Source organism: Colossoma macropomum, unplaced genomic scaffold (genome assembly GCF_904425465.1).
Source record: "Colossoma macropomum unplaced genomic scaffold, Colossoma_macropomum, whole genome shotgun sequence".
Taxonomy (NCBI): domain Eukaryota; kingdom Metazoa; phylum Chordata; class Actinopteri; order Characiformes; family Serrasalmidae; genus Colossoma; species Colossoma macropomum.
In genome coordinates, this window is record NW_023494801.1 from 16,483,606 (window position 1) to 16,506,155 (window position 22,550).

The window sequence follows — 22,550 nt, forward strand, 5'->3', positions numbered from 1 at the left end:
GTGTACATGTATGCGCTTGAAGGTTAAAAGAGAAAGGCAGCAAAAGCTGAGCTATAACTGTAGTGGAAGGTGCACCGTCACAGCTTTGGAACATAATGCTGCTCTCCGTTTCTCTGCAGACAGAACAAAATGCCTCCACCGACGCCACCAGGATATCTAAATGGATTTTACAGGCTCTCCTGTTATCAAGTCCTCATGGCACAATGTGCATTTGACTCAAATCATCTATCAGCCATGCACTGCAGACTCATAATCAACATAACATGAGCCTAGTAAACAGTGTGTCGCTAGTGAGGCAAAGCCAGTGCTCAAAGTGCTCCTCTCTCATTTCACACGTTAACAAACAAAATGGCCTCTTTTATACTCATTCCACAGCAGTGGCAAACCAACAAACACCAAATGACAAATTAGCAAAACCAGCATGCGGAGAGTGATCATGATGAAACTGAATTTGTGGTTGACCTATTTGAAACACGCTGCACAAAAGGCTTAAAGACTAAATTGGTGTTAGGCAGAGCCTGAACCAGAGACACAGCAGTGACATGAACCAATTCTGCCGTCCTACAACATGGGGAATAAAATGAGGTCCAGGCAGTGTTTATGCTAAAGCATTGATTTATTTCTTGGCTCACTTTCATGACTAAATTACAAAAGGACTGAATCATGAAAAAGTATCAGATCATACTGTATGTGCAATACAGTTCTTCATTGCATCAGCAGAAGGTCACTGAAACCAATAACAGGCTCTTCTCTGAAGTCTCAGAGGACCTGACAGATATAGCATACATACTACATTACATGTCCAAAAGTTTCCAGACGCCTGCTCTTTCAACATTTCTTCTGGAATGGGTATTAATCGGGAGTTTGTCCCCTCTTTGCTGCAGTAACAGCCTCTGGGAAAACTTTACACTAGAGGTTGGAACACTGCTGTGAGGATTTGATTGCATTCAGCCACAAGAGCATTAGTGAGGTCAGGTACTGATGTTGGATGAATACTTCTGGACACCATTCCAGCTCACCCCAAAGGTACTGGATGGTGCTCCACCACTCCAGATAACACTGTTTCAGTATTCCACAAATGCTGGGGGGCTTTATACCCCTTCTAGATGACGCTTCGTATTGGGCATGGTGACCTCCGGCTCACATATGGTTGCTGCAGACAGTCCCATTCTATTAACAATTTTTTTTTGAGATTACAAGTAGTGTGTGCAAAACTAAATGTCTGTGTCAGCAGATGATACACCTTAATGTAGCTGAATTCACTGAACCTGAAAGGCTATCTGGATACTTTTGGACATACAGGGCCAGAATGATAAAATTCTGCAGTAATCACGCTTCACCATGCATCATGATAATTTAGTCCTATTCACACCGTGGTGGTCAGCACACTTGCTGAATCAGTTATGGCCGTATCTCATTACAGCCGCCACAGAACTGCTGAATGAACTTAATGTTGCCTACCAAAACGGTGGCAGCACGATGTCATCAAATACTATCGATATATGTAAATGGGTTGGAACTAATGACATAATCGTCATTGACTTCTTCTACTCCTACAGCGATACTTACAATGCTTGCCATGTTACTCAACCCAAACAAATCAAAATGTGCCTTTTAAATGTATCGATTAACTTACTTAATGTGTGACTGAACATGTCTCAAATTCTGTCGAAAAGATAACCCAATCCACATCAGCTTCTTACTGGGAAATTTATCATCTGTCTCATTCAGGAGCTTATTTCTTGCAGACAGTGTTCAATTATAAATAAAACAAGGGAAAAAAGGTTAAATACACAGGCAGTCCTTGTTTATGAATAAGTACGTTACCATAACACTACTTGCGCTTCACAGAAAATCAGGCAATGTGTTTTAATAATCCTGCCCATAGTGTGCGTGGGCCCCATGATGTTAGAAACATCTACAAAGAAAGCGTTTTGGCACTACTACCTTTACGAGTCTATAGTTCTGTAAAACAGTGGGCAGTAAATGTCCTTTCTGTTTTCCTACAGGATCATTGGACATACAGAACCATACACCAAACTGTGCTGTAAAGGTTTTTGTATTGACATCCTGAAGAAACTCTCCCGCAACATCAAGTTCTCCTATGACCTCTACCTTGTCACCAATGGCAAACACGGCAAGCTTGTCCGAGGAGTATGGAACGGCATGATTGGAGAGGTGAGACAGCATTTAGGTGCTTTTTAATGCATTTGGTCTAAAGTAACAGGTTAAGGATTTTATTAAAGTGCAGAAGTAGAAAATTCATCCACTGATGAGCTCCTATTCTTATGGGCAGAGTGAGTGGTCCCTATGACGTCAAAGCCAAAGAAGGAATTCTGACTCTATATTGAGTACAAAGGCTGTATATTTCACATAGGAATTGTGACTGGCATTTTAACTTCCTTAAATCATGTTACATATCATTCAGATCAATGTCAGATGCACTGTGTGCTCTGGAGGTTGTGATGTCATCTCTTGTTTTTCCTTTTGTTTTCTTTCTTGTGCAGAGCATCTACTGGGCTTATTAGGTTATGATGTAATAACCAAAGTAATAACTGGAGCTAGTATGTAAACTATTGCTATCCTTACACACAAAAGATCACTGTAGTTGATGTCAGTCAGCATCTAAATTGCATATACAAATGCAGGTAGAAGCTAAACTAGCCTGAAAGTGACGTACATGTAATCACAGGCAGTGATTATACAAAATCAACTGCTTAAATACACACTAATCACAGCATGTGGGCCAGTAGCGTAACTAGGATCTTCAGGGCCACAGTGCAGTACAAAAATGACCATTTTTCTTGTATTCAAAATTTCTTGTAATTGTTTACTCACCGTTTTTCTCTCTTATAAGTTGATGCTCTCAAGGCATGTCACTCCACCAACTAGCATCTAACATTAACCTAAATGTTGAGGTTAGACTACTTAAGATTTCAGAGTTATAAATAATGAATATATCACATTGCAGCCTGAGAAGGATCTATCTGAAAATGCTAATCATGGATGAGATGCATTATGAATAAGTGGGAGATAAACAGAGTTCAGGGCTGTCTGTGTAGTGTTGATGGAAGCTAACCAATGAGGTATGTTGTTAAGACATTGAATCTTTCTGTGAATCATGAATGCACAACTGTGTGAGTATCTATACGAGGGCCCCAACAAATATTTTAGGGGGCACGGTTGCTGCGAGCTTCCTGTCACTGCACCAAACATCATTGCAATTATCAGTCAAATTGCATACATTAATCATACAAATTACATTTAACCTTTTAGTGAAGGCTATGTGGACTCCAACAAGCTCTGTCCTTCCAGATAAAAACACATGTTCATAAAAAAAAGAAACTCCCCACCTCATAATTTGTGTGCTTTTTTCTCTCTTCTTAAGGTGGTCTACAAGAGAGCAGACATGGCCATTGGTTCTCTTACTATAAACGAGGAGCGCTCTGAGATCATTGACTTTTCTGTGCCGTTTGTGGAAACAGGGATTAGCGTAATGGTGGCCAGAAGCAATGGAACAGTCTCCCCCTCTGCCTTTTTGGGTATGAACTTTCATCAGTCATCCATACTAAAGGCTGCAGAACATGTGTGCATAATCTTTTATTTACAGACGTAAGTCTGTAATGTACTCACTCTTTATACTTATGTTCTAGACACAAATGAAATATAATCGAATGCAAAATACTAAATTATACTGCTTTGTGTTTAAGCAACAACCTTCAGTCAAATGTGCCACTTATTCCACCTATCCATGTTCTGTCCACAATTTTTCTTTTTTGCTCTTCAACTACAAAAAACTACTGTTGGACAGAACGTTGGCCAAAAATTCCACTGAACCTAATGAGAAATTTAAAGCATGTTACTAATTTCAAATTATATTTTTGTAGATAAAAAGTTAATGAACAGTTTAAAATTAGTTTATTCATAGTTATTAATAAGGTCATAAACACCCTTAAAAGCATGAATTAACAGTTATATTATTAAAAATGGCAAAGTGAGCTGTTATATCTGATGAATATGAGTATGTGATAATGCTGACAGGTTTAATGCTGACTGATGAAAAAGACAAAGTAAAATCAGTGACTAGCAACATCTGAGCTTTCACAGCATAGATGAATGTGTGTTTACTATTAAGCAAACAAAAGGTCACTGTTTCCTTTTTTTATGTGTTGCAACTGTTTACTAATGATTTTTAAGGCGTGTGTGAACTGATTAATAACTATTAATAAACTATTTTAAAATTGTTTAACATCATTTATCTGGATAATAACCCTAGTTTTGCTTATAAAACATCTTATAATGTTAGAATAAATGCAAACACTAATGCAGAAAATATTAACAAAAATTTCTTGGTTTCAGAAAATTAGACGATATGTTATGAGCTAGTTTAAGAGCACAGGTTTGGTTCTGGATTTCTCAGATTTGCTAAATTCAACATAATGAAGCACTGATTAGCCAAACCAGGTATTGGATGGTAACTACAATTAATACTGGGCTTCCTCAATGAGAGTTTTGTGAAACGAAAACACGTACAAAAAAAAACACTGTTTACTGTATTGTTATATGTATTTATTCTAATATTAGTGTTTTTTTCTGAGCAAAAACACTTACTGCCCAGATAAACAGCTTTTTAAATAGATTTTCTCAGGTGTCCAAAATGTGTGCACAGTACTTTATATTTCAAGTTTATTATGCTGATATTTACTGTTCTACTGTTCTTCAACTTGCAAATGTTTGATACAGGCTTATTAAATTTTGCATTTTTACTTTTATGTATATATTTGTATGCATTTAGATTGGAAAGTTCACTGTGCTCAAACAACATAGAACTGTACTGAAATAATTGTGTTTGCATTACTTTACCACACGTTTCTAGAAGCCACCCTGTCTGTCACAATCCTGCCATTTTTGGCTGAACTGTACAAATTTACATATACATGACTGAAACAGTCACAAAAAGTGTAGGTTACTCATATAAAAAAAATAAGTATGCACAAACATTTTTACATATTTTTACAATATAGTGTGTATTTTACAATATGGAGAAAAGGTGCAGTCAAGGAACTCCCAAGTCCACTGCATGATATCCAAAAATTGGCCTTTAATTGTTCCATTAAAAATGACTGTTATTGCTCAAAAAATCTACAGAAGACATCACCACTACCACATCGCCTAGTACCAATATATGCACTTCACTTGTGCTGAACTTGTAAGCCCACAGATGCTTTTATATAAAATCTTCATTACGTGACAAAAAAACAACAACAGAAACTATTGCTTGAATTCAGTTTATTCAAATGTGTACATGGGTACAATACAATGTTAGAAATATAGGTTCTGTGCAGGTGCATTTTTCATTCGGCAAAGGTACGGACAACATAAACGTTCCCTGAAAGGAACAACAGTTTTCAAAAGAAGTTTTTCCCTGTGGAAAAAGTACATATTTGTACCTTACTGTAATCTAATATTTAAAAACAGAACAATAAAATTAAAAGCCTGGAGATGAGACGGCATGTGTGGAGTCAATACAATTTAGAAAATATTATTTCAATGAATTATGGTACAGATATGTTCCCTGACTAAAGGTACTGAGATGTACCCTTGAGGCTACCACCTCAGTGACAGTTTCGTACCTTTTTTCTGAGAGTGTATTACAGTAACTGTGTTGATATATTTCATTCATGTGGACATCTTGTACACATTTGAATAAAATGAATTCAAAGCAACACGTTTTTCAGTGTGAGCACATAATACAGGTATTTATTGAAATTTAAAAACACACTCCAAAAGCATTTTTTACAGCAGTTTCTCATTAGGTTTAATATGATTTTTGCCAGTGTTCCGTAGAGCTAATCCACCCTGATAATGGTAACTGAAAAACTGCATTTGTGGTCGCATGTTGCATGTTATATGTCCAAACTGTATTATATAAACTGTATCCAATCCTGAGAGCTTGCTAATCTTCTTTTTTACAGAGCCCTACAGTCCTGCTGTGTGGGTGATGATGTTTGTGATGTGTCTGACCGTGGTGGCAGTGACCGTGTTCGTATTTGAGTACTTCAGTCCTGTAGGGTACAATCGCAGCCTGGTCAGTGCCAAAGGTGAGTATTCATGATGCCACATAACACTCCAGAAATGGGGACAGGTGTCAAAGATAGGCCCAACCTAAAGGAGCACTATCAATCTGAAATGACTGGCCTGACAAAACATTAGCCTGTGCCTGACTGAAAAGGTAATTTTCGTGTGCAGTTAGATAAATTTGCTCAGTCTTCCTCTTAATAAATGTTTTAGCTCTGACATTCGGGACAAAAATGACTGTGTTCTTAAGTGTGAATAATAGAAGCTTCCACCTGAAATTGGGAATCATCAGTGGTCTTATTCAAATTTGAACTTTTCCATTTAACTGCACACGCACAACAAATGCATTAACTACCTATAGTCAATGCATTTGTTCATTTATATTAACACACAGTCAGACATGTGTGAGTGCCGCATAAATGTGTCTTGCTGTGAGGCCCTGATCTACTACGATCCCACAAAAAGAGTAACTGTGTGTGCAATGTGGTAGACTGCACATGCAGTTAGTTGGCATTTTGAGGGTGATTTCCAAAAAATAATTGCATAGATCATGACATGCAAAAAAGGAAGGAAAAACAATATTTAACTGAGACTTTTTATGTGGGCTAACTCTTCACTCTTAAATTATTCCACCCTTCAATTACTTATTTTTCAGCCAAAATGGCCAGAAACATATTTTTTTAGGATATTTTTCTCCTGAAAATTAATGTGAATTATATCTGGATTGTAACCTAATTTTTTTTTTAAATGTATTTACATTTGGTAGTCAAATGCATCCCTGGTTGGTCAGATACGACTGTAATCCTTCTAAAAATGCATCTCAAACCATTTCCTTAAGTGGTTTGAGCGATCAGATTTCAATCTGTTTTGAATGTGTCTTGGGAGTGTTTAAACTTTGTGGATAATCTCTATCTGATATACCTGATATAATCCTGACGCTGCATGAAGCAACCGGGTATGGGGGTCAAAGAAAGGCGTGAGAAAAACAGGAGTTTGCAAAACTCAGAGTTCAAAACAACTGTGTAAGGCCTGGTAGACCATGAAAACCGTCACCATCAGATAAACAGTACTTAAAGCTTCATCTTTGACTATGTTCACATTACCAGGTTGAAGTCCATTTTTTCCCATGTAACACATTTGATTTTTTTTTTTTTCAGAGGTGTGTGGATCTATAAATCCAATCTTTTCAAATCAGATCTCGGCCACTTTCATATGTAGTCCTAGATTAGATACATACAGTACCTTGCAAAAGTATTCACCTACCTTGGTGTTTTACCTGTTTTATTGCATTACAATCTGAAATTAAAATCGGGTTTGTACCATTTCATTTACACAACATGCCTACCACTTTGAAGGTGCAAAATTTTTGATTGTGACACACAATATTTAGGACAAAAAAAAAACTGAAATCTTTAGTGTGCATAATTAATCAGGTATGTAGTGGTGCAATCTTCTTTCCATTTTGTTATAATGGATTTAATCGTGCTCTATGGGATGTTTAAAACTTTGGGATATTTTTATTTTATCCAACCCTGGTCTATACTTCTCCACAACTTTGTCTCTGACCTGTGTGGAGAGCTCCTTCGTCTTCATGTCACTTGCTTATTGGTGTTGCAGACTTAGGGGTCTTTCAGAACAGGTGCAGTTATCTGACATCAAGCAACAGATCCTGTGCCACTTTGCAGACAGACTGCACCAAGGCGGAGTGAATACGTTCGTATAGCACTTACCTGATTTGTGCCATGTGACCTTAATAGGAATGGTTAGATCGGAATTCATGTAGTTTTTTCCAATTGCACATGCACTATCATTCAGTGTTAATGTGGAAGCAGAACAAAGGAAAACAGCATAATGAAAAAAACAAAAAAAAAACAACAGCATAATAAAAAACAAACTTGCAGAAAGAGGCTGGAAGGTAGTTTATGACATGAATGAAATCTAATTACAGTTGGCCTACAGCAAATAGGCTACAATACATCTTCTGTAGGAAAAGAAGTAAATAAATAAGCAGTAGGCTGTTTATAGCAACCACAGACATATTTGCTATTTGCTCTAGGATGTTTTCTTGCATTCTGAACATATAGGTTACTCTTTTAAAAGCCTATAATGCTTCTAAGTTGTTAACAGTGTCCTTATTGTCTTCCATTTAGCAGTTTATAATAACTATCTTTTTTTTCTTCATGTTTCATGTTTCAGTTTATGCAAAATGACCATTTTTAAACTTCAAACACACAAAAATTATTAGGCCAAACACTAAAAATGACCGTATCGATCCTGCAAAGCACTCAACTGTTTGGTACATGCCCCTCACTAGTACTAATTTACAAATGGGCAGCTCATGCTATTTTGCTCATTTTGAAAGATATAGTCCTCCGCAGACCATGTTAGTAGATATGAACATTTATATTGGGTACATATAAACATTTCAATGCTTCAGATCTATTTTTGTTTATTTACTACATATAATTAGTGCTTATTGGTAAATAATTTGCAATAAGAACCATATTTAACAAATAAATTAAGTGTAAAATATTACACTTAGCAGCAAATTTGCAGCAGTTTCTCTGGCTCAGCAAAAAAAGGGGCTGATTGTGGTGTTACATCTGAATTCCTCAAGTCATTTGTCTTATACGCATGTCTCATTCTCTTGTGCTTACGTTCCCATCATTACTGATAGTGCATTTAATTGCAACCCTAACAAAAAACAGAATAAAAGTTTAGTAGTGAAGAGATAGGGATGTTAATAAATAAAGTTTTGTTTTCTGCCAGCACATTCTCTAGAGGTGCAATTTGACTTTAGGCAAAAAAAGTGGAGTTTGTGAAACAAAAACATGGACTGTGAGCAAATATTGTGGCCGCATCAAAGCATATTTTGTGCTGTCTCCTCTCATACACGTACATCTGATTCTGAGAGCTGAAAGTGTTATTTAATTAGTAGATATTCTTTCATCTAGTGTTTGTGGGTCTATGCCTTCATTTATACAGTGTCTGCTGCCATTATTAAAAGAATTCCCCCAACAACACTTTAAGACACTGCTGCTAATTTAAGCCTGCAGAATAAGTAATCAGCTATAGATACATAACATAACATACATATATAACACCTGAGCAGAATGCATCTTTTTTTTGCACCTGTAAATACAGCAGGCATGTTTTTTTAATACATCTGTGAGTCCAGTTAAAGTCAATACATTTTGAGATACTTTAAACACTTTTTAAACATGCGTCACACAGTGTGTTAAAACAGACAACACAAAAGCTTCGATAAGTAACACAGTTTTTGAGAGTGTATGTACTCTGTATAAACAACAAAATTACTTAAACAGGATAATAAAATATACCAAATGCAAGTGCTCATGTTTAAGTGAAATGTACCTGAAAACAAAAATATTCTTCTTTTAAGATCCTGGTGGGCCAACCTTCACCATTGGGAAGTCAGTGTGGCTGCTGTGGGGGATTGTCTTCAACAATTCCGTCCCCATTGAGAACCCAAAGGGCACCACCAGTAAAATCATGGTACTGGTGTGGGCTTTCTTTGCTGTCATCTTCCTGGCCAGCTACACAGCTAACCTGGCAGCATTCATGATCCAGGAGCAATACATTGACACAGTTTCTGGACTAAGCGACAAAAAGGTAAGTATAGCAAGGCTAGTGACTTGACAGTGTCTGTTTACCTTAGTTCCGGTCTGTGGAGTCAGGCAGGGTGTTTTATGAATATGATAATCAAATGCACATCATTTTCAGAACATCAACAGACCATCACAAGCTGTGAAATCATCCCATGATTGAAATCAAATATTTATATGCTTATGCATAAATCACAGATGATATACTGCAAGGGTGGGAGGGGATTTGAAGGTAGTAAACAATTATAAAAGTATACAAACTGCATTTTATGTGATTTGGTTGCAATAAAAGATTGATTAATATCTTATTTTATAAAAATGTGAACACTTTCGAAGAGTCATGACTTCCAGATCTCTAAGGTCGTGTGTCATTTCGTATTTGGCAACTTACCCCAATACGGAACTCCAGGTCTAAGGGAGATGGCTCACACTGCATTTTTCTGAAGGTCGAAAGAAGTAAGGTGCACCACACCTATTTTTGTCTTGGGAGTTCACACTGCTGACTTTTTTGAAGGCTTCATTTGGCTGTGCTTCTTTCAGTTGCTAAGCAACAGCTAGCAATAACTAACTGGCTAGCTAAAGCCAGACTTGCTTGTTAAATATAGATAACATAACAAAAACTCAACGCCAAGTGCTGCACTGATAATTGTTTGGTGTATATGGGCAAAAAGTACTAGCATTAACAAGCAAATGTCGTGCTGTTAGAAAAATCAAGCTAAACTAAAAAGCTGCTTTTTTGTTAATTACATGATTAAGATCCGTGAAATACTGCAATGAGTATGTATTTTATCTGACTGGTCAACACAGAAAATGATGTAGGGTACTTCATTGCTTTGAGTTAAACTTTTTTCAACTCTGATTTCAACTCTCTACACAATTCAGGCCACAAATGTCAAAAGGGTTAAAAAACACATCTTTTCCGTAATGCTAACGCCTTCTAGCATCCCTACGAGATTCTAGCAGATTGTTAGTGCTCAGCTAACAGTGATTTGCATGAACATTTTTTGGCAGTTCTAGATTAAACACAGACATTTGAAGCTTTTAAAAGACATTCTATGCCGTAACTTAAGCCTGAGACAGGCATATTAGCATATGACTGATTAGGCTTCCACTCACCTTCCAGAAAGAGCTGAGAGTGATGATTTTTCTCTCACAAAACCAAAACTCAATTGGTTGATTCTTCTGCAATAATGCAGATAAAATAATGTGAAGTATTAAATTATATTTTAAACTACTTGGTCATCTGGTTATCTGAACTTGCAAACAATTTCAGTATGAGCACATTTATTATTCAGTTTACTGCTTATTTTGTTGTGGGGGTGTAAAAAGGTAGCTAAGGGCTGTATGTGCTTGTTAAATGATTAGTAAAGTCACAAATTCTTTAGATACCCCATATTTTAGAGACACTTTATAAAATAAAAAATCACGTCTTGGTAAGTGAAAACATCATAAACTTGGTCTAAATATCTATTATTTCCCATTTTGGGATTATTATAAGAACAGTATAAGATTAATTAGGTCTATATTAACATTTTACGTTTTGAGTAATTTTATCTACTGAAAGTGTTTTATTCCATCGGCAAATAGTTCAAGAAATAATGCAGACAGTTTAGCTTTTTAGCAACAAATATGACTTGAAACAAGTAATTGAATACTGGATATGTCATAGATATATTAGCATTAGAGAGGCTGGTATATAGCTGCAGTTTTCTAACAACCTACTGAATAGGCTGCCACTCATATTCACAGTGACGTATCTGGGACTTCCAAAAGGCCCAGAGTGATGTTCTTCCTCAAACTTGGTTCCGTATATTAGAAATCACACACTCTCCTAACCAATAGGAGATCTCACTCCACTATATCTACCTAGACACCACAGAGTAAAACCATTCTTGACTGGTCAATATTCTACTTGGTGTTTCATGGATCTAACTCTTTTGTTTTTATCTAAAACTTAACAATGAAGAGAGTAGTATTGTAATACTTGCAGATTTTGAATACAAGTATGATTATATTGAATTAAAGTCACCTAAAAATTTCAGACATGTATTTTTTAGTTCCCAGACATCATTAGGCCTTATATGAAGGAAGGCCTAGGTCACCCTGAGGGTTCCATTCTGACTATTAAACACCATTATATAACAATACAAGCATCTCAAATTATAATCTACTACTGCCAAAGCAAACAAAGCTAGCTGGTGTGTGGGGTATTTTGGCAAGGTTGCCAAACTTATGTTAATTCAGTGCAGAGGAGTTAACAGCAGTGTTAGCTTACATGTAGCAATATTCATGTACTGACTCCATAATGACCTTGTAATTCAGAGGCTCCAGTGACATTCATGGAAAAAATATATATACAGCTACACATAACAGCTTTGGAACATCTTTGCTTGTCGCAGGATTCAACAGAGGTGATTCCTGAAAATAGCTTAGACGTAGAGTTCCTTATTTTGGCTTGATATCAACTAAAAATGACAACATATTATTGTAAGTGTAGAATTCTGGGCTGCACAATATGGACAAAATATATTGTGGTTTTACTGCTGCATCAGTGAAGCCTCGATGTGACATGATGAAAGACAGTTGTGCATTATTTTGAACTAAATTATTCAACATGGATCACGTCAATCAAAAACCAGTATCTGCAATACTGATATTGCAGTATCAGTGATAAAAGGTTAACATAGTGATACTGATTAAGAGATTATATATTTTGCAGCCATAACTGGAACCACCAGGTCAAACAAAAATCCTGACTTGTAGACGCTTTGCTTTTAGCATGTCAGGATTAAGAACTTTTCCCAAAAAAAAAAAAAGTCCAACCTGGCCAAAAAAATCCAACCTGGCCAGCCTTCATTGTGATTCCTGCAAACTCATTACAAATTCCCTCTGCATTCTCTATTGAATTGGATTCCCTTCAGCCACAGAGAGAGAATATCTGTCTATAATAATATTTGCCCGACAGAGGAGCGATTAGAGTTATTAAATGTGTGAAGGCTTGGATATAAAACTACACACATATCCTTGGGAAGTTTAACTGCCCCAAACGATCTTCATTCACAATAAAATGAATTTAAATTAAAACACTGCTAATCCAACATTAAATTAAATCAATACATTTTCATAGCGCACACATACACTGTCCAGTTCTATAATAATACTGATAGCTGTAACAGTGCAGATGGGAATGTTATCTGTACCAGTATGTAGCTGAATGTTTGATGCCTCATAGTACAATAAAAGAAGCAGTTAACTTGGTTGAGTTTCTACTGCACACAGTGCAAAGCTCTTTGGTATGACTGAAGTGATCCCCAAGGGTATAATGTGATCAACTCCAGTCGCTAGAATTATATGTGGTGTATTTAGGCCTGTGGGGAGCCTGGGGGCACAACATTAAAAATAAATGGCTCAGGGGCAACAAGTAGCCTTAAGGCAGATACAGTGCTGGGATACATGGATTTGATATTTCAAACTATTTGGTTATCCAGTTCTCTAGACATGCAAACCATTTCAGCAGCTCAGCGTTTTTTTCAACTTACTGCTTGTATTGTGGGGGTACATTACATAAAGGCAGCTAAGGGCTATAAGCATTTGTTAAATGATTAGAAAGGTCACAAATCCTTCTTATCTCAAACTTCTGACACAAGTGAAATCATCTTACAGCTAGACTAAATATCGTTGCTATAAGATAATATTTCTAGATCAAGTTACTGTCTATAGATGATTTTTACTTTTTGAGTAATTTTATATACTAAAAGTGTCTTTATTCTACTGACAAATAATTTAGCTTATTTCAGTAAGTAATGCAGACATTTTCACTTTTTCAAGAAATAATACTTGAACCTATAATATGTGAAAACAAAAGTGTCTGCAAATACAATAAGACATCTCGTTATCCAATTACCGCTGCTATGATCATGTTAATTTCAGGTAGCATCCCTAGGTTGGTAGCAGTTTTGCAGAACATTTTTGGCAGCTCTAACTTAGAAACGGACATTTGAAGAATGTAGTAGCTATTCCGTATCTTTTCTTTAATGCTTGTAACAGACAAATATATACAGTTGTATGCAAAAGACTGAGCATCCCTGGTCAAATGGCAAGGTCCTTGTGATTTTGTGAAAATAAGTGAAAGCAAGTACACATCCTCTGCACATTTTAGTGCACAATTACTGGCCTTACTGGAAAATGTTATGGCACATTTTATATTATGTTTTAGGTTTTCCACATGTTAAACTCAGCAAATAAATGGAAAATGCCATATTTAAGTTCCCTGTAGAGGATATGAACTTATTTTGTCTTCACTATTTTTCACAAAATCACTCACTTCAATGAGAAAATGCCAGGGAACATACTATTTGACCAGGGACACCCAATCTTTTGCATTTTTCAACAAAACTAACAACAAAACATGCCTGGATAATTTCCTTTAGGCATTTTGACATTTATGTTTCCAGGAAAAAGTTAATGATGAAATATGACTAATAATACGATACCTGCAGTTTACATGTGGTTACCACAATTCTTTAAAATAAAAAAAATTACAAACATGCAATTTTTAGTTTCCAGAAATCAATAGTCCTTCGTTGAAGGCCTAGATGGCCCTAAGGGTTTCCCTCTGACTTGAGTGTTCCAGAGGCCATCAAGTGAAATGATTTTATTCCTTTGGAGAATAATTTTCTCTGTTTCAAGATTTAAGATGATTTCACTAGCTGAGATATCTTTTTAGAATGTGCTTTGTACTCTGACAAACAATGTTACTTACAACACAGCTCTTCCTGCTTCAAATTATAAGGTATTATTTTGGAGGTAACATTCATTTTATGTATGAATTCTGCTGTGTTTTCATGAACATGGGCAAAATCACATATAAGCAAATGAGAATAAATTAGCTGAAGCTCATTTTAAATGGAAACAAAAAGAGGGGAAAGGAATATTAAATTGTCTTGGAACACTTGGCCTTGCAGCAGAGCTAATTTCTGTTCATTGTGTGGCCTAATCAGAGATTTGGATGTTGGAATTAACAAGGAGGGAAATTATTGAGAACGTAACCTTAGCTGACCAGTTAATTGACTGAATAGCACTCGGCGGCAGAGAGAGACTAAAGATATGATGACCAACTGTCTTCAGCCTGATTTTATCTCTGTATTAGATTCTTTTCTCCTCTCTGGCCGCTATAAGGATTAAGCCCGGTTAAATTCTCAAAACTAGTTGGATTTAGCTTTGCAGTTCACATATGAAGGCTGGAGATATGGAATCCTGGGAATCCTTGGATGAAAGAGCAAAGACAAAAAGTAAATTTAAAGTAAATCCACATAAAGAAATCCAGCTTAGAGTGAAAAATCAATCTTTCTCCACCAGCTCAGCTTTGTCGACCAAAGCCCCTACACTTCGGGTTACTGTGGGTTTAAAATCAACATGCCTTTCAAAGTAAACCCTTGTTTGTTCCTTCAACATGTTAATATTGTAATATGTCTTGTCTAACTCAGTTCCAGAAGCCACAGGAGCAGTATCCACCATTTAGGTTTGGTACAGTGCCTAATGGCAGCACGGAGCGAAATATAAGGAGCAACTACCCTGAGATGCATTCACACATGGTGAAATATAACCAGAAAGGTGTGGAGGACGCCCTTAACAGCCTCAAAACAGGGTACATTATATCTTAACACTGTGTGATTCCCAAATAGCCCTTATAAAAAAGAACTGTGGTAATATAAAAAGTATGATTTCATAGTGCTGTGTAATTCTTGTCATAATCCATAATACTTTCATCTCCATATATTTCCCTGTAATACTGTCTTACAATGATCTATATTAGTTGTACTATCCTGAAGTAAACTGTAGTAACTGTCTGAATTCATTACAAGAGTACGCAGGAATTTCTATAGAAATTTCTGTAGTATTACTACAGTACTTTTTCTTAAGGCATGATTCCAATTTCTTCTACACAGAAAGCTTGATGCCTTCATCTACGATGCAGCTGTGCTGAACTACATGGCTGGTAAAGACGAGGGCTGTAAGTTGGTGACCATCGGCAGTGGCAAGGTTTTTGCTACGACGGGCTACGGCATTGCCTTACAGAAGGGCTCACGCTGGAAACGTCCAATTGATCTTGCTCTTCTTCAGTTCCTTGCAGATGGTAAACTCATACAATTCTCTGAACAGTTTGCATCAAACTTCACAGCCACTGAGTGTTGAACATTGTGACTCTTGCAATTTTAGTCACTGCAGTGTTTGAAAAAGATATCTAAATCAAAGAAGAAGCACTAGGCTGACGACAAAGTACTACATTTACATTACAAGACTTCTTCATTCTCTGAGTCATCTATCAATGTAAGAGATGTGGAAGCCAAGACAATTTCATGGAAATAAAATGAATAAAAGAAGCCACTTGTAGTTTATTGACAATAATGTACTGACCATGTTTCCCTCTCCCTCACTTTTCTAATATGTGGAGAGTTTTACTGACAGAAATATATCTGCGTTCCAGGCGACACTGCAAAGCTGCAGACAGTGTGGCTAACAGGGATTTGCCGCAATGAGAAGAAAGAAGTGATGAGCTCCAAGCTGGACATTGACAACATGGCAGGAGTGTTCTACATGCTGCTAGTGGCCATGGGCCTTAGCCTGTTGGTCTTCGCTTGGGAGCACCTGCTCTACTGGAAGTTACGCCACTCTGTACACAAGTCTGAACGCCTGGACTTCTTACTGGCCATCAGCAGAGTGAGCACTTTCTACTTTTCTATTTTGCAAAAGTTAAAAAGCTTACGCTTTGCCTAGTTGAAACGAATCCAAACCAATTCTTGAGACACAATAATTTAAAAGAATAATCTATTGTTCTGACTGGCAAGTTAGTCTTTCATCTTGCTACAGTAGAAACAGCTAAAATACAAAATACATATGTTTATTATGTTCATTGTAAATTCTTGAGTTAGCACTGGGATGGCAATGGTGCTGTTACAGCAATTCCCAGTTAGGGCTTTAACTCTCTATTGCATGATATTGCCTCAGGATAACAAACTCATTTTTCTGATGACACACGTTTCTACACTGGACAATTTCCCTCTTGAAAAGCTATTTTTAATCTTTTTTCATCCATGCAAAAATATAATTCCCATCTGTTTCCCTGAGAGTGAAGTTTTTTAACATTTTTGTAGTTTTGTTTATTTAGGAAATCTAACTTACTTAGCATTAGCACTAGGCAATATTAATGGTCAGAACCCTATTTTAGTTAATTCTGTCATGTAGCGTTCAGCATACTGCAAGTTTTACTAGTGTCAGCAGTTTTATTTAAAAAATGAAAGTTATTTCTGATTATTTTAAAACTGCTGTATTCTTTTTCACGTTTTGGCAAAGCTGTAACTTTTATTTGTGGTTTTAAATGATTGGATTGCAAGAAATCTAAACTTTACTTCACCATGTTTCAGCATGGTAACACAGTTTCTTAAGGTAGTTTCTGAAGGTAAACTGAAACACAATTGTTCTCTGTTTCTACCATTTAAAATATCTGAAGATCAACAAATTTTGCAGTTACTCAGTTTTATTCTAAATATTTAGATATTTTTTTTTCCTCATAAGATGCGCTGTATGATTTCTTACCTTTGTCTCACAATGTTGTCTCAAGATACCTCTGCGCACATATCTTAAAAAATTGTTTTGGATTTTCATTTTAATAGATCATGAATGAAAAGTGAGTCAAACTTTTTTTTTTAAAACACTGCTCTCAATAGACGTTCTGTGCATCTATTCACTCTTTATAACTTTTTTGTAAATAAAAGCTAATTCTTAATGTCTCAAAAGTTCAGAGGCCACATAAGCTCATTACTGCATAAGAAAATAATAAACAAAGGTGTCAACAATCTCATCCATAAAGGGCCACTGAGGCACAGATTTTCCTCTTAACCAAGCAGAAGCACACTTCATTTAACTAATCAATGGTTTGATGACAACTGAATGTAAATCTGCAGAAATGACAAATAACAATGTGCCACATTAAAACAGTACATGATCAAGCAGTGCTTTATTCTTTGTGTACAGTTAAACTGTAAAATCAGTCTGTCATAGAGTTTTCACCATTTGCTTTTATTTGTTAGATGATGACACATTAGATCTTGATAACTGAATAGTTAGAGGGACTTACAGTGACAGTTTTTATGGTCACAGTACAAAAAAAAAAAGTCAAGGGCATGCTGGATTATGTTTGAGTACAATGAAGAAAAGAAAATCCTTCTTTTTTAGGATTCTCAGCACAGTTGTGGTGTTCCATTTTTAAAAATGGAATATTAATAGCCTCATTAGCAGAGTATCATCTGGACACACTGACAAAGATGATGTTAGATTAAGCAATCCAATGTGAGATCGAATTTGAAAGAGAAATTTATCAGGCAGAATAAAATAGTAGAAAATGAATATCACAAATGCATGGTCAGCTTCTTTTTCCATCATCTCATTTTAAATGTTGTTTTAACGCACACCAGCTACTGAGCAAATCAAAGTCCCAATAAACAGATCCAAGCACTTTTATAAGCACTTTTAATTTGCCTCTGACGGTTCCCCAGGTAAGTCTACACTTCATTCGTCGAATGAGCAGACAGAGCGTTGATATGATCAAAGCGAATAAATCACCATAGCAGATATAAGTTTATAAAGACATGAGGCAGAAATAATACATATTTTATGTACTATCTGCGAAGGCATGGACACTGTCCTGAATACTTGATACCAGGTTAATTTTACCTTGTTGTTTCTCTGTAGGGCATCTACAGCTGCTTCAATGGCGTGGAAGATACAGACCACAATGGAAATATGCAGAGTCCAGATGTCACCACCAATTACACCCAGGCCAACATGCTAAAGATGCTTAAGACAGCCAAGGACATTGTGTCCTCTGCCAGAGTGGAGAACTCCTTAGACAATGCTACTAAGACCATTGAGAATTTGAGTCGCCGAGGTCCAGATGCTACTAAACCTTGCCTTCCAACCCGCTTGATAAGCACAGATTCTAGTCATGGCCGTTTGCCCTACATCTCCAGTGTCACAGACAACCATGCACCGTACCCTTACACTCCCACATTCCCCTTGCATTATGGAGACAGCGGCACCCAGCCTTTGCTCGAGAAGCCTCGGGTTGTGACAAGGCCTACCCCTCTACGCTACACTCTACCTGCCCGGACCAGTCACCATCATATATACGAACGGACACTTCCTATTTCTAGTCTAAGCAGTCCTCATATCGCTATGAGGGACCCACCACCCCCCACAGCGCCAAAACCCCACCACAGCGGCAGGCTTTACATGGACAGTCAGGCCTGTCATCAAACAACCTCCCCCTTCCTTCCTTACCGTGAGTTCCACGTCCCTGACATCTATGTTGAACACCAGGAACCTTCTGAGAGCCGGAAACTGTATGCTGAAGGTCTGGGTCGCAAAAAGAGGTCCCACAGCTATGTGGCTCCATCACCGGAAACTCGCCGCAGGAACGACTATGATGAACCGACGTCCTGCCTGGCTGAACTTAGAGCCAATCACCTCCTGGATAACCATGCCCATACCACACCTTGCATGGGAAGCCACTACCAGAGGCCCAGTGGCAGCTGCAACTCCTGCATGAAACCATACCTGGAGCCAGAAATGGATGATGTTCCTTTGCTGGGAAAAGAGAAGCTGAACCGTCGTGCCTCTTTCCTTAGGGCCACATGGGGCGGTGACAGAATCCGGCACCTAGATGAAAAACCTTCAACTTCTGCCTCCTCCTCCAGTCGCGTCAACATGCCTGACTTGTTCCCTCGTGTAGTGGTAGCTAATCCCAAACCCTCAAAGATGTATTCTAGTGCTGGTAACAACCTCTGCTACAACATGGCAGTTGAGCCAGCCTATCTGGACCCAGCCCATATGGGCTCCTACCCGTACAAGCCTCAGAAGCTCAAATACTCTCAGTCTACCCGCCTCCCTTCATACCGGGAGGCAATTCTGCAGAATGCAGCTGCCCTGCGACGATCTTCTTCCACAGTAGTGCACAGACATTACTCCACCTACCTGAACTCATATACTGACCTACCAGTATATGTGGGTCCACTGGCGCAAGGACCTGCACACTTCTATGATCACTCCAAAGACATGTGCCACCTGTTCCCTTGCGTCAACCACTGCCCGGATGATGCCGCCCTGCTACCCCGGTTAGGTGGCAGGCCTGTAATGTACCAAAACACTGCTTTTGGAGGCTACGAGGGTGCTGGACGCTCACGCGATGAGCCACCATTGCAGCCACTGCACACTTTACCAGCTTCCTCTGGGAACAGGGACCGCAGGCAGGTTTTGGTGGCGCGAAGGGTGAATAGTCCCTATGTGCCAAAGCCCTGGGGCAGAGTGTCTAGCCTGGAGTCTGAGGTCTGAAGCCCTTCATATGGGTGTCTCGAGGCTCAGAGACTTGTCTCCCTATGAACTTAGAGGCAGAGATGCCTGGAACAGCCAAGCAGCCTTTGAATCTTGCAAAAATCTAAGCTGTGCTGAAGGTGGACTAGAAGTGATATTCTCAGTGCAATAATATTTAGGGCAGCAGGGATGGGAGAGAGGGCATGACCATGTGACTACTGCTGGGACATCAGTATACTTTAAATGCTAAAGAAGTAAACACAATATTGAATCATTCTTAATATATTAAAATTGAGCTTATCAATTATTTAAACAAGTTTTTAAATGTCATTACATGAATAGAGTCAGTCATTCTCTACAGACAGACAGATGGATAGACAGACAACGTGCAAGGCAGCTTTAGACCACAAGGTTTAAATTTATCTTCATGGAGCTTTTGTTCATGGCCAATCCACATTCCACAATTTTGAAGTCAGAACTACAAAGCACTGCAGAATTTTATAAATCAACCACTCAAAAATGTCTTCCAAATTTTTTTAAGTCCAGGGTTTTAAGAGGGATGTCTGTTTGAGGCTTTTTACTTGCTCCAATGATGTAACATGGATTTTAAGACTGCTGAACTTCCACTGATTCCGTCGTCTGTATTTCCACAATTATTTCGCTGTTTAATAAACAAATCGGTGGCTTCAAGAGCCTTTTGGAATGGGCTCAGTTGAGTTTTCTTTTCAAAAATCCTTTTAACGTGTTTGTTTGCCCAGCTATATGGCATACCTGCAAGATTCTTACAAAAAGATATGCAATTAAGAATACCTCAAAAAATTATGAGACCAACCTAAATCAGCAAAATGTGGCATGGCAAAGTTTGAAAGCTCCTAGTTACATCACCTTTCAAAACCACAAAGCAAGAGAAATATTATCCTCCAACACAATTGTGGCTAAAGCCCTTCACCTTCCCACCATATTCCATATTCCCCTTCAGTTTCTTCTTGAAATTTTATTTACTAAGTCAAACAAATGTCAAAACATGAAGGTGATACATGCAAACAGCATATGTGCTCTTTCTGTTGCAGCAGTAGAATTGATGGGGAGGTCCACGATCTTTCTTCCCTGAAGGATGATTCAATGCATGCAGATATAATATCACAGAGAGAGGGCAACTAGCACAGGATGATATCAACATCCATCCATCAAATTCCAAACAGAGGCGGCAGAGTAGGCACAGCCGTTTATAAGTCAAGCAGCGGACTCAAACTTTGACATTCAGCATGGCTGTGATTGCTGTTTACATTATCTACAGCATCAAGGTTACTGCTACATGCTGATGTAAAAGACATCAGGCTGTTCCTGAGATAAGACCCAGTTTTTTAACTCACTGCATCCTTTTGTTGCTAATATTATCACTTTCGGTTCAAAACTGCCAATTAGCTGTACAGAAATATACACTGATTTGCAATAACAGATTTTATGCAAGATATATCTAGGACTAAATTATTTACAGTGGCTGAAATATACTGTATCCATGGATAGACTGTTCAGTCAAAGCTGTGCATGAGAAACCATGCCGAACATTCTGCAGTGAACCACACAAACTGAATAAAACCCAGGCCAGTTCCAGAAGGCCTGTATGGGGTGATGGATACACAGAGAAAGGTGCCATCATATCTCTTGTGCAGTATGTTGTGAACTGCACCCTGCCATTCCTGAGAAATGGGTGAATCTGAAACTGGGCAACTATCTCTGGAAATGTGATTTCCAACAGAACAAAGAGAGAGATTAATGCCTTTGGCTCTTAATAAGTGTGAGAACTACTTCATAGTTAATCAAATCCCAAAAATGAACCTTAAAATAAAAAGGCTAACTTTGCCATGCAGCTCCCCAACCTATTTCATTCATTTCACACTTTAATTAACAGCATTTACTCCATCATTCTCTTTCTTCCCGAAGTGTTAAATTCTTGGGAAAGTTGAGGCACAAAGAAAACCAGTGCATACAAAATCCTGCCCCAATATTCCAAGTGAAATATCAGCTAAGATTCTATATGACCTGAGGGAAATATTTTATGAATACAATTTCACTCTTGATTCCCTCTGCGGACCGCTTCATGCATTACTACTCACACTCACCGAGAGGCAAAAAATGATTACATTTGCAGATTCTGCTGTACCTGGTGTTGTACTGCGTTATATATCTGTTAGGGAGAATAACCTAAGTCAATCAATATACTGCCAGAGCGTCATTCAGTACACCCCAGAAAGGAGATGTAGACATGTTCTACAGGCAACCTGCTCACAATAATATGAACGTAAGCAAAACCTGTACATCAGATACAGATAAAATACTTTTTTATGGCAGTATAATGAATTAAGAGTGGGCAAAAATTACAAAAAAAAAATCACAATACTTGAAGATATTTTCATGATTTACAATATGTATCACAATATTTAATTTTTCTGAAATCTGTGAAGTAGTAACGAAGAA

General features: G+C 37.7%; 1 protein-coding gene across 1 annotated transcript in view; it reads left to right on the forward strand.

Moving 5' to 3' along the window:
- grin2ca (glutamate receptor, ionotropic, N-methyl D-aspartate 2Ca) overlaps window positions 1-20,775 on the forward strand; it is a 99,922-nt gene extending 79,147 nt beyond the window's left edge. The window contains exons 6-13 of the mRNA XM_036590305.1: window positions 2,010-2,178; window positions 3,389-3,542; window positions 5,976-6,101; window positions 9,482-9,711; window positions 15,191-15,351; window positions 15,653-15,840; window positions 16,192-16,424; window positions 18,456-20,775. Coding sequence (XP_036446198.1) covers window positions 2,010-2,178; window positions 3,389-3,542; window positions 5,976-6,101; window positions 9,482-9,711; window positions 15,191-15,351; window positions 15,653-15,840; window positions 16,192-16,424; window positions 18,456-20,093 — 2,899 coding nt within the window. The 3' untranslated portion in view covers window positions 20,094-20,775. The remainder of the gene's footprint in view (window positions 1-2,009; window positions 2,179-3,388; window positions 3,543-5,975; window positions 6,102-9,481; window positions 9,712-15,190; window positions 15,352-15,652; window positions 15,841-16,191; window positions 16,425-18,455) is intronic.
- The last annotated feature ends 1,775 nt before the right edge of the window (window positions 20,776-22,550 follow it).